Source organism: Danio aesculapii, chromosome 6, assembly GCF_903798145.1.
Source record: "Danio aesculapii chromosome 6, fDanAes4.1, whole genome shotgun sequence".
Taxonomy (NCBI): Eukaryota; Metazoa; Chordata; class Actinopteri; order Cypriniformes; family Danionidae; genus Danio; species Danio aesculapii.
The window spans coordinates 20,845,821-20,859,725 of record NC_079440.1 but is presented as its reverse complement, the minus strand read 5'-3'; the positions used below and the strand labels follow the sequence as shown (position 1 = coordinate 20,859,725).

The 13,905-nt window shown below is 34.6% G+C and overlaps 1 protein-coding gene across 1 annotated transcript in view; it reads left to right on the top strand.

The window, feature by feature from the left end:
- LOC130230502 (plexin-B1-like) overlaps positions 1-13,905 on the top strand; it is a 110,320-nt gene that overhangs the window by 35,290 nt on the left and 61,125 nt on the right. The window contains 7 exon segments of the mRNA XM_056459537.1: positions 2,718-2,787; positions 5,150-6,296; positions 7,596-7,778; positions 7,920-8,048; positions 11,424-11,524; positions 11,610-11,742; positions 11,841-11,997. Of these exon segments, the coding sequence (XP_056315512.1) occupies positions 5,160-6,296; positions 7,596-7,778; positions 7,920-8,048; positions 11,424-11,524; positions 11,610-11,742; positions 11,841-11,997 (1,840 nt within the window). The 5' untranslated portion in view covers positions 2,718-2,787; positions 5,150-5,159.

The following is a 13,905-nucleotide window of genomic DNA, read 5'->3' as shown; positions in this document are numbered from 1 at the left end:
CTAAAGGCTTACATTGTTTATAATTGTACATGTATAATTTTATTTAGTATATTACATCATCATTAGTTGGGTGTTTCAGGTTCAAAAGTGCAAAAACATTGACTTGGCCTCTCTCTGGGTTAATATTTAGCTTTCCAATGATCAATCTGCATGATTCAGGTCTGATGCATATGATTGGAATTTTTTGATATCTGCCTTATTCATATTAAACAATTTCAGTTTTGGGGATTTTTAGGAGCTTTCAAGATATCTTCTATAAAAGGATATGTTTGTGTTTAATGTTTTTATTAATCTGATAAATTAGTGTTTCATAAATTGACAAAAAATCAGAAATTGCTGTCACATGAATTTTTAAATATATTTTTAGGGGCTAAACATCATTCAGTTGATGTTTTGGTATAAGGAACATGTTTCTCACCCAAGAGCTGTGTTGGGCAAGTGTGTACAAGTTTTGACCAGAGAAATAATTGTATGTTTGACTTGTGAACAGCATTAGATGACTGTGCTTTTACCCAAGTATTGCTTTTTCTCTCTAGATTGAACATGAATGAGTATAAAATTGATTTGCTTTTCTCTGTTTTATTGTATCTTATGTAAGAATTCGTTATTTTCTCATCGTTTACCTTGATGAAGTCACAGATAATGTAAATTTCATCAGCAGTAGGACTTTTAACACTCCTGTTGACTTTTTTGCAATGTCTATCAACAATTCTCAAACTCAAACAATTTTAAATAACTAGCAATGTTGTGTAAAAATATGTAAGCTAATTGTATCTTTTTTTAAACTGTAAACTGTTTAAAAGTGTATAAAGCTGTATAAGACAATATCAGTCATACAGTATTGTTCTGAATATCGAAATGTATTTGTAAGTGCAATGATAACTGAAGACATGAAAATGGAATAGTATAGTTTCAATTTTTACCTATAGGATTTCTACCCATTTGCTTTACATTTGGTCACTCACATGAGTAATTTACATTTTTAAATGTTGTCAATACTTAAATATTGTATGTTTCAGTGTTTGTGTAAATGTAAATAAATACAAGTATGTTAAAACTATGCTTTATGTAAAAATGCATGAACACTCATGAGATCACATTAAGCTGGTAGGGATATTACTATTACTTCTCAAACCTGCTTCACAGTCTAGCAGATATTTCTTTTTGAGGTTGTCAGGTTTAGACATGTTTTGTTTATAGAACAGATCTTTCCTGCTTCAAGGCTTGTGGACTATTCATTCAAGTCATTCATTCAATTCAGTTGAATCTTCAAAGATTTTATTAAAACACCCTGTCATAGAGGCAGTGGTGACATTTTTTTAAAAAAGTATTGTAGGTCAGTTGACATGGATATTGGAGATATAGATATCTTAATTACAATATACACAGAATTTTAAGGTATAATTTTGCATGAACGGCTAAATTTAATGTATTTCAAACATTACAGAGTATTACCCAATTAGTTCCATTCACTGGACTTATGATTGGATCAGATTACAAAGTGTAAAGAACAAACAGTTCTCATCCCAAAAAAGAAAGCATTTTTAGTTCAAAAACATTTTAACAAAGAAATGTCTTCAATGCAAAGGTATTTATTTAAAAATTATATTTGGAATTGAAGCACAGTGCTGTGCTGTCTCTGACAACTCGATTGTGGTGTAACAGGGGTTTGAACAGTATCCTGAAACCGGTTGCAACGTGGACCATAAATGGAATTCTGTGCCACATCTTTACAATTCTTAAGTTTGTTGATCCTTGTCCAAATAAAGTGAATTCAGCAGCATAAATACATACACCTATCAATGCTTATTATTTGTTTCTGTTTTTAGCTATCTAATTTAAATACAGAAAAAAAAATCTGATCTTTTAAAAATCGATTCAGAATAGTTAAAAGAATTTTGAATGCATCGATGAATTAAATTCCCCACCCTACTCCTATTTACCAACACAATAGAATGTTGGAATAATTTTAAATGTTACAATCACGTTTGCCTGTTGTAAAGGAAATTAACACATTTAACACCAAGGCCTGGGTATTTCGCTTTGAATCTACTGTGAAATGTGCTACCTGCAGCTATCATTTTGGAAAACAAATTACCCTTAGAAATGACACTGGGCTGTTTAATAAAGCCTGTTTAATTATTTTAATTGTTAAACAATTAGACTGCTTGTGGACATGTTACGTTGTACCTGGGTGTATCTGGAATAACTTTTCTTTTCAACAGAGTAGGGCTGGGTGATTTGGCCTAAAATCAAAATCTCTATTAATTTGACATTTTAACTCTATTATGAATAATGAACGATTATATTATTGATTTATTTTTGCTGACAATTTTTGTACAGTAAATATGCAATTTCTTTGGTACAAGCTGCTCTTGTTGCTCAGTTGTTTTAGTGTTTAAGCTGTCCATGCACGACATTTTGGCAGAATAACGTAACGGAGCGGGGTTACATGATTTCACATGCGGTAGGGAAAGTAATAGAAAAAACTGACTTGGAAAAATTACATAGATTATTGGTTCTTAATGTCGATTGCGATTACTTTTCGATTAATCGCCCAGCCCTAATCTAGAGTGATGCATATCCAATTAATCTGCATCCTGACATTTTGTAATTGACTAAATTGTTGCTCCTACCAAATGCATACACTTGATTTAAGTTCTGTGAATGTAAATATTTCATCCTTTTGATTAGTTTTGTTTCTTTGTGTGTCTTAGGTTTAGGTGATGGGGACTTTGGTTTGACGCCATTGTGTGTATGCATGTCGACTCTGCAGCTCAAACCCTGGTAAGAAAACATGGTTTGCCTCTCTTTGGTTACAGTATGTTTGATTTAATGGTTGCCACTTTAATGTAGTTGTAGTTTAATGTAAAGTTTTATGGAACTAATAATATGCCAAAACAATCTGAATTTGAATTGTGTTCATTTGAATTATTGACAATTGTAATTTAATAAGTCAGAATTTTTTTATGCTGTTGAAATTGTTCTGAATTTAAATTAGTTAATTTGAATTAGAATTTCATAACTTGAGAATGTTAAATAACTGCTTAAATATCCTGACTGCTAGATAACACTATTGCAAAGTTATATATAATCAATAGAATGTTTAAAGGGCGCCATCAAAATAAAGTGCTTTTGGAAATGCCAATGAATCTATCAAATGGCACTATTTAATTTTTTTGTTTTAATAACATGAATCCTGTTTTGAGTAAGTTGTATATTCTATCTATAGGTTTTTAAAGTGTTTATGCTGATAAAAAAAAAAAACTGACCCATCACAGAGAGTTTGATTGACTGGCAGTCCTACCACTCAAAATCCCAATACTTACCCCAAGTACATCCCATTGCTATGCATTGTTTTGAATGTCATACAAACCATGTTGGAGAGTTTGTAGATTCACATTGAGAACTTCAAAATGTAGACAGCAAACAGACTGGGGAATACGGGTGGGTTAATTGATCCTTTACAAACCACTCCCCCACTTCTCATTGTTTGACAAACTTTTATAGAATCAGCCATCACACTCCCATATCAATTTGTGCACTGCCAAGAGAAATGGTGAATAATTTCTGAAAAATTGAAATACTAATTTCAGAGAAAAGCAGACATGAGGTATATATTTAGGATGTGAGGGTTACGGAAAGAAAATAAAAATAAAGATTGAAGCTATAGTCTGCAAGTATAAAATTGGGAAGTTTGGTCATTATAATGTAATTAGTTACATTTTAACTCTATAGCATGCTTCACAAATAAGCACAATTGGTGGCATCTCAAACAAAACAAAGCTATAATAAATCTATGAGGTTTGAGAGGCCATAATGATGAATTTGCTGGTTATTTTGTCACCTCACAAATCGCATCTCTATTAACTGAAGTTATGCAGGCTGGTCCAATAACAGAAAAGATTAATTCATCAGCAGTTCATCAGTTGATGGTGATCTGTCCACACAGATGTATCCATTTCATTCACTTAAAGGTGCTGTATGTAAGTTTCTGACTCTTCTAAAGTATAAAACTACCTTGATATGTTTGCAGAGATTTAAGAAACATGCTAAGTGAACATTATTGTTTATCTGAAAAACAATGCTAAAGTCAGATATTCTGCTTTGAAATTGTGCTAAACGTCTGTCTTTGGTTTGGTACCCTTAACCCACCCAATGCAAGTTTAGCCAAATATATTTCAGCATCTGGGTTGTCTTTGTGGAAAAAATAGAAAGGCTCTCAAAAGTGTGTGTCCTTGACCGAAATATGACTTCCAAATCCGCTCGTTAAAAATACACACTTAGACCCCTTTTACACTAATACGAAAACCTCAGATACTGTTGGCTGGTTCCTGTTGGTTGTGCACCTTTTTTACCAACCAAGTTTGTCGACACCATTATAACGACACAGATCACTCTGCCTATTCATGTGGTTATTTGTGTGTAACTTATCTTTATTTATGATTTGGTTAGGGTAAAACTAAGACCATGCGAGTCAGATAGTTGAAACGGTGTGCTTATAATGAACTGCTTAACAAATAATGAATTCGTTATGAATGAATGAATTATTCATATATAATTAATTCACCGCTGCCTATGACGACGATGCCATCCATCGTCCATCGCGATGTTTCATATTAGACATCGATCGATGCCAAATTGGTCGACATCGCCCAACCCTAAGGTGAACTATCTGCTGCTGCTTTCAGTAGTATGTCAATAAATGTCATGTAAAATGGTATTCAAATTTGCATTATTAGCATTTAACACTGAATAAAGCACATGAGGTGAACCTGAGGTGATCATTGTCAGTTTAACCTGTTGTTCAGCTGCAAGAAGTAAAAGCCATTTCTAAAATATGTATTTCAGGTGTTGGTTAGAACAAAACTCTTTTAATATGGAAAATATTTCTTCTATCACATGCTGTTGCTTTTATTTAGAACACGGTTTAAATCAGCCTTAAATCAGCCTTTAGACTTGATAGTCAGACACACAATCTGGCAAACTGTGCTTTCATGTGTTTTCAACCACTGGGTGTCAAACTTACATACTGCGCCTTTAATTATAACAACTACGAAAGATTCATTATCAAAATGCAGTTTCCACTTGTATTATTTTTAATCAATTTTTTCCCTCTCTTTTATTTTCTCTCCCTCTTTGTTGTCAGAATAGTTGACATGCCACCTGGGATGGTGTGTGTGTTCTCTTCTCTTTTCACCATACTGTGTTACTGCGCGGTCACCCAGAGTTCTGCTTCTTCCAGACAACATCCCACTTTTTTACGCAATGACACCTACTTTGAGCACCTGGCTCTGCATCCTGACCCTTCAGTGGGTCGGGTGTATTTAGGTGGCCGTGATCGACTTTACCAGCTTTCTTCAGATCTTCAGCTTGAGGCAGAGGAAGAGACGGGGCCTGTGATAGACAGCCGTGAATGCCTCCCCCCCATTAGTGAAGCAAACTGCCCACAAGCACAACTGACCAATAATCACAACAAGCTACTACTTGTGGATCCTTACAGTCAGGAACTCATCAGCTGTGGAAGTGTTCATCAAGGAATATGTCAGAAACGAAGCTTGGATGCAGTAGGGAAAGTGATTTTTACTGCAGAAAGGCCAGTGGATACACAATATGTGGCTGCTAATGACCCCAGCGTGTCTACAGTAGGTCTCGTGGCACTCACAAAAGGACGTGGGAAACAGCAGCCAATGTTATTTGTTGGACGTGGTTACACCAACAGTCAACCCCCAATATCTACTCGAAACTTAGTTACAGAACCTGTTTTCTCGTATGAAGAAACATCAAAGTTAGCAGTAGCTGGAAGGCTTTCGGAGTACGACCATCATTTCGTGACCTCATTTACACATCGTTCTTATGTCTACTTCATGTTCTATCGGAGGGACTTAAAGTCACAATCGAGGGAATATCGCACATATGTTTCCCGTATGTGTTTGGATGACGCTGCGTATTATTCTTATGTTGAAGTTCCATTAAGTTGCCGTTCATCCAGAGGAAAGAATTATAACCTCCTGCAAGCTCTACATGTTGGCCTGCCAAAGTTTGGTAAAGTTTGGGGAAGGGAAAATGCAGCAACTTCAGAACAAGAGGTTCTGTTGGGGGTGTTTTCAAGTCATTTAGCTTCCTCAAGCCGGCCCAACGAAGAGTCTGCAGTATGCGTGTTTTCGCTCGAAGAAGTGGATAAACGTATCAATTCCACAAGAGATCTGTGCTACACTGAAATGGGTCGTGCAGATGGACATGAGGCTGCATACATTGAGTATGAAGTCAAATCAAACTGTGCCAATCTGCCAGCGGTAAGTTTGAAAACCAGTAAGTTCACAGCTTCCGAGTACCACTATTATATCAAATAATTTTTAGAGCTCTATAATCGATGACAAATAAACCTCTACACTTAGGTTGACAATTCTGTCATTGACATAATAGTAAACATGTATTTCAGATGGAAAAAAATGGCATATGTTTATTTTATCTTTGATGGATCAGGATTTTATGACCCATCGAGTATGATTAAAGTTAGATTATGAAGCTCATCCCCCGAAAGAAAAGCACCTCAAAGTCCAAATGAACACAAAATGTCAATGCTTTGTTGATAATTACGAGGCCTTAGAAATTTGCATATCAAACATGATATGCTAGTCTTTACACATTTATAGTTCTATTTATCAGTTTGAGCAGTCTTATATAGTCAGAGACTATGTATCCTCCCTGATCCAAATTAGACATAAGAAACAAGCAAAACAGAACAGAAACTTAATACTATGATATGTCCTTCCTGACTACTTAAGTTCATCTGAAATTAAATTCAGTACATAAACAAGGCCTAAATTATCCAGTAAAAGTCTCCATGAGTTTAAATATATACCATAGTCATCATTTGAAGTGGATCAAAAACGTTTTTCAGAATTGTCCTTAGACAAGATTGAGTGCTGTTCAGTACTTTTAGGACAACTTTAATGCAAAGATAGGACCCCCTCAAATGTTGTACAGCAGTCACCTTTGTTCCTCAAACTTGTCACTTAACACTTAATGTCTGTCTTCAGTGGAAGCAAACCTATATTTTTACATGGCACCAGGGGTTAGGGATGATAACGAGCAAGATGATAATTATAATCCACATCCCAGCTAAAACAATTATGACAAAGAGGGTCAGTGTCTTTAAGGATCTAAATCCACCATTGTTTTAAAGAGCAAAGACCTCTATAGCAAAACAATCTCTGCATGTATCATGAATAGAATGATGTTTACTAGGGCTGTGCGATTGGGTAAAATATCTAATAGCAATTTTTTTAACAGATATTGCAATTTCGATTTGATTTGCAATTTAATTTTGTAGTCAAGATTCAGCTCAATATTCTGTATTGTAGCTTCCTATTGAGTGGGGAAGCTATTGTAGTTCTTGCTAAATAAATAGATTTGTAAAAATCTATAATGAAATTTTCTTAGTAATGTGTTTTGACAAAACCATTTTTTTTTTGTTGACTCTGACACGTAAAAGGCATTTATCGTCAAGGCTGTTTTATTTGTTGATTGTAAAACAATGTGTCATAAATTGGACTACGTTTAATTTTTGTTTTTTACCTTTGTCTCAACAGAACACTTTAGATGCGTACCCATGTGGCTCTGATCACACTCCTAGTCCAATGGCTAGCCGAGTGCTGGTGGAAGCGGAGCCAATATTTGACAGCCCATCTGTCCGTCTCACTGCTGTGGCTGTGAGTGTCAGGGAGGAGCACACTATTGCCTTTTTAGGGGACTCACAAGGAAACCTACACAAGGTATTATGTATATATATATTTTTAAAGGATATTTTGTCTTTTTATTTCAAGCAAGCCTTTCATTGATATGCTGCTCTTGCATTTTAGAGCATGTTTAATTCTTCTTCAGTTTTGGTCAGTGTTTTTTTTTTCACCTCCAAGGTGTTTCTTGGCCCAAATGGTGAGGTGGAAGAATATGCAGAAATCTCCATTCAACCCAATGCACCAATAAGCAGAGAGCTTAGGCTTGACCATCAAGAAAAACATCTGTACATCTTGACAAGTAACATGGCAAGTATTACTTTATTGAAGTTGAATTGGCAGTGCTACCTGTTGACAAAGTAGTTATTGTTGGAAAGGAATGATGGAAAGAAACTGAACAAAAAAAAAAAGGCCGGTACACCAAGCAGACGGTCACCCATTGGGCTTCATCTGTCTGGCTAGTTGTTTTAATTTGTGTTTCACGCATCCCCTCTCGTTGGTTTAATGTCAGAGCTCTAAAATTTGTGTGTCGATTTAGCATGTAAAATCAGGATCAGCTGAAGAGAGTGCTCTGATTGTTTATTCAGCACCAAATTAGAATGTGGTTGTGAGTAAAATGATATACACAAAGAGGGTGGCTGTAATGTAAACTTTATTTTAAGTTTGAATGTTCGCGTTTCCTGTTGCCAATAAGAAAACAGATACTGCACTCCATGGGTGAAAAAAAAACATCCTCCCATACAGGTGCAGAACACAGCTCTCATTTCAGTGGGTTTTTGTCTGTTTGGTGAGTTCATGCACTGCTTTTTGGTCCAGACGGAACCATACGTGAGTCATCGTGAGGCAACAATGCAGTAGGGTTTTGTCTGCACTAGTTGTTTGGTCTAGGCTTGGTGTGTGCCAGCCTTTAATTTAATATCAGGATAATCCACCAAATAATCCATCACTTACTCACCCTGTGTAGTTTCTAAGAGGATATTGTAAACCATGTTGGCAACCAAGTAATTTCGGTTCCCATTGGGTGAGGAAATAATATAATGGACTGCAATGGGAACTGAAATTGTTTGGAGAAATGTGGCATATTCGTAAGAGTATTGAAATATCATCACAGCCTTGTATATAGGAAAATAACTGACCCTTAAGTGATGCATTTTTGGTCATTTTTTTTACAATACAGTCCAGCAAAATTGCATCAAATCATTGATAATATGATTGTATTAAATGTGTGTTTATTTTTTATTAAAATAAATTACATATTTAAGTAAAATGCTATGCACTATAGGGAATTTTTGGTACTGACATAGGTATTTTTCACTATACAGTTGAAGTCAGAATTATTAGCCCCCCGTTTATTTTTTCCCCAATTTTTGTTTAATAGAGAGAAGATTTTTTTAAACAAATTTCTAAACATAATAGTTTTAATAACTCATTTCTAATAACTGATTTATTTTATCTTTGCCTTGATGACAGTAAATAATATTTGACTAGATATTTTTCAAGACACTTCTATACAGCTTAAAGTGACATTTAAAGGCCTAACTAGGTTAATTAAGTTAACTAGGCAGGTTAGGGTAATTAGGTAAGTTATTGTATAATGATGGTTTGTTCTGTAGACTATCGGAAAAAAAATAGCACAAAGAGGCTAATAATTTTGACCCTAAAATGGTAAAAAAAATTTTTTTTAACTTTTATTCTTGCCGAAATGAAGCAAATAAGATTTTCTCCAGAAGAAAAAATATTATCAGACATACTGTGAAAATTTCCTTGCTCTGTTAAACATAATTTGGGAAATATTTAAAAAAGAAAAAAAAAATTCAAAGGGGGCTAATAATTCTGATGATAAATCTGAAAGTGCTCATTAAGTCAAAGCTATTAAGTCAATCTACATTTTATTATAATGTAAAATCTTAAAAATCAGTGCACAAAAATTTTATACTGAGAATACTTAAATGTTTAGAAAATGTATCCTAAGGAAGAAGTTATTTATCATATATTGAACAAAAATATAATATCTGTTGTATAGTTGGATCATTATATTATGAACTTCTTCTTCTTCTTCTTCTTCTTCTTCTTTCTCTTCTTCTTCTTCTTTTTCTTCTTATTATTATACTATATAGATTTTGCCACAAAATAATCATAAGTTGCTGAAGTGCCAACAAACAAATGGATCTTTAGGCCTTTTGTTGTGATGTCTGAGTAAAACATTGCCTACCCACTTGTTGTGCTTGCCGAATTGGGAAAACTACAACTCCCCTCCCTGAAACACTGTAATGGATTCTGGTGGTTCAGATTGCATCATGTTGCGAAGATGCCATGCTCTGCACTGTTTTTTATTTTATATTTATTTTTTTACTGCTTAATGATCAGATTGTGAAGAATCAGATCAATACCTCAGTATACCCACAACCTTGTGCTCAGAATCAGAATCAGAAAGAGCTTTATTGCCAGGTATGTTCACACATACGAGGAATTTGTTTTCATGACAGAGCTTCTACAGTGCAACAGGATTACAGAGACAGGACAAAAACAGATAATAAATATATTAAAAAAAAAAATAGAAGTAGTGAGTGCAAATACTCAGTTCCCACCATTTTACTGATGACCACTACAGCAACTTACCCTACAACACTGGATACACAGGCCAGTGGTTAGTAAAGAAAGGATTGGTACTAGAGACTATAGATGTACATGGAACTTCGTCAGTACACAGTTTATTTAGCAGGATAACACTCCTTCTCATACTTCAGCCTCTACATCAAATTTTCTGAAAGCAAAGAAGGTCAAGGTGCTCCAGGATTGGCCAGTCCATTCACCAGACAGGAACATTATTGAGCATGTCTAGGGTAAGATGAAGGTGGAGGAATGGAGTATGAGTCCAAAGAATCTTGATGAACTCTGGGTGTCCTGCAAGAATGCTTTCTTTGCCATTTCAGATGACTTTATCAATAAGTTATTTGAGTCATTGCTGAGATGTTTGGATGCAGTTGTCCAAACTCATGGGAGTCATACACAATATTACTTCTTTTTCCACTGCACCATGACTTTATATTCTATACTTTACATTATTTCTGTTAAGTGACAAGACTTTTGTCTAAGCAAAGTCAGACCTTACTGTACTAATTAAATAATTAAAAATCAAGGCATGATCATATTTTATTTTAGTAAAATAAGTGTAATCTAGAGGCCTTTGCCTTTCATATAAGCCACTTCTGATACCAAATGGTCAATTAGAAGTCAGGTTATTATTTGTTGTTCCTAAAACTTGGATAGGCGACAAGACTTCTGTCAGGTAGTGTACAATATCACAACAGACTGGGTCTTGGGAGGGGTTTGGAAAAATGAATCTCTATAGAAATCATATGGTTCATTGGAAATAATTAATGAAATAAATTCATATTATAAGACAATGAAAGTATTTTTGTCCTTGCATGTATGTCAGACTATTGTTGGAGAACCCAAAACCAAAATATGAACCTTTATTATCTATAATAGGGCCTTTTTTTATTCTGCCTGAGCAATCAAAATGTGCTAAGTAAATGGTGTTAATTTTGACTTCCTGATGACTAAATGTTCATTCAAAAATATATATTAACATTTTTATTTGTATTCCTTTTTTTTATTAATAACAATTAGCAAATTTTGTGTATTATTATTGATTATTGTTTTCTTACTGTGCTCACACAGCTAGAGAAGAGGCCTGTAGCAGAGTGTGAAAAGCAGTTGGATTGTCAGTCCTGTCTGATGGCTCATGATCCATATTGTGGCTGGTGTGTTCTTGAGGGGAAGTAAGTTCAAGTTTGAGAAGAATTACATATCCACGATGCTTTATTTTGGGAAGTTGGTTTCTTGAACACTGTCTTTGTACACCAGGTGTGGCCTGCGTAGCGAGTGTATACGTGGGAATCAGAAAGATCAGTGGCTGTGGAGCTTTGACATTGAACAGCAATGCCTGAGCGTGACGTTTCTCAATCCATCCAACATCAGCCGAGAAGAGAGGAGAAATGTACGCTTTACGATTTAACACATTGTAACTGAGCACTCAAATAACCAAAAACATTTCACTCTGACAGATCGCTTTTAACGTTTTGTTTGCTTTTTCAGATTTCTTTAGCCATCCCAGGTCTTCCCAAACTGGATCAAGAAGATTTTTATGATTGTGTCTTCCTTGGAAAGCCAAGTTTGGCTACTGTGACAGAGACCGGTGTCATCTGCTCCTCTCCACACATAAATACATTGCCATCTGTGCCACCTGGACAAGGTGAAGGAATTGCTTTTTTTATTCTTTATTTTTATTTTTATTTTTATTAATGAATAAATAGGAAAAGAAAAAAATATAATAAATAAAAAAATTATAAAAAATACAATATCACACCAGAACTTAAATGAACATTTGACTGGTCACATATTTCCTTACAGGTCACATTAACAAATACATATAAAGATCAGTTTACACTGTGTAAAAACTAAAGTACAATCCATTTTTGCCAATAATGCAGGCATTTTGTCTATTTGTAGTTTTAAAGAAAAAGTTCTCTTCATATTTTGAATGTTAGATACGATATCTAACCATGCAGAGTTTGTAGGGGGTTCAAGTTGTAGCCACTTTCGAGTTACAGTTTTCTTACTGGTTGCTAGAAGTATTTTTAATAAATACTTGTCTTTTACCATTAAGTTGGCTGCAATATTTTCCTGGTAAATTTTTGTAAAGAAAAGTCCACTCCATCACCAAAAAAAAAAAAAACATTTCGTATTACTTGCATTACATCCTGCCAGTATGACTGAATGGCTGGGCAACTCCAGAATGTGTGAAAATGGTTTGCTAAGTCTTCCCCACATTTCCTCCAGCACTGTCCACTCTCCTTCTTCCATGTTTGCATGCATGTTAACTTGGGGGTTATAAAGTATTTGGTAAGATTCCTCCAGCAAAAATCTCAGCATATAGCAAAGCTGGAAATAGTGGCCTGTACTGAGCAGCTATTCAACGTATCTTCCACTGAGATAACGGTTGGATTCTCTCTCCCATTTTAGTCTGATGTCATTTGTTGAGTATTCCTTGATGAATTGGATGGCAGAAAACAAATTTGAAACAAGTCTCCTATTGTTTTTGTTCTTATAGATGTCAATAACCAAGTCAATTAAGTTGGGGGCATGGTTCTGCATACACCTAATCTCACTATTAATTAGGTCTTGGTTTGCAGGTACCTAAAGAAATCACATTTGTCAATTTGTTCTGAAAACTAAATTCCCAATTTAATGTAGTTTAAAGAGATCACACTCTTTAAACTAGATTCTAAGGGGAACTTTGGACCACTGATTTAAACAATTTAAATACTGTTTATGTCCGATCTTGCTACCCAATAGTGATTGTAGTGGAATATCAATTTGTAAGGTTTCCAGGTCTTTCCATCTTGCTGTGTATTCTGGGCTACAACAGCATGCTAAGGGTCGTAACTGTGCTGCTTTGTCGCTTTTTCTCTTTAGACAGTTGCAATGTTTTAGATTTAATTCTATGTCTCCTGCCACTCCATTAAAATCTTGAAATCCACTTGTCCCATTCTCCAAACTGTTTTAATGGAATTTCAATTGGTAGGGATTTGAAGAGTTATAGTGGATAGGAACTATATTAATTGTTATTGTCTCTATAGTATTATGCATCTCTAAAGGCAGCTGAGACCACCTGTCTAAATCATATTGTATGCTCTATTTATAAGGCCATAATTTCTATTAAATAATTGGGTAATATCTTTAGTTAGGTGAGGGAATTTTTAGCTAAATAGTAAGATCTGTTATTTGTACATACAACATTTTGATTCAGGAGGCCTGCGTAGTAAAACATAATGTTAGAAACGTATGAGAAAACCAAAAACAAACATGTTTTAGTGTTTTATAAGCCTTTAAATGTTAGCTCAACCCAATTTTCTTTGGTCCAGAACAACATAAGTAAATGACAGAATTTATAATTTTATCATTTATAACTCTTAAAGAGTTTACTAACAGATTTTACTAACACTGAGGAGAACTTCTAGGCAGATTGAAGAAGTTTAAAAATGCTTAGACCTTCCAAAATCTATATAATTTGTTTTAATTACTCAAGTAATCTTAAATCCCTCATGATGATTTCAAACTGCATTCCACAACATTTTTCAATAAAAGTTTCTTTTGTGTT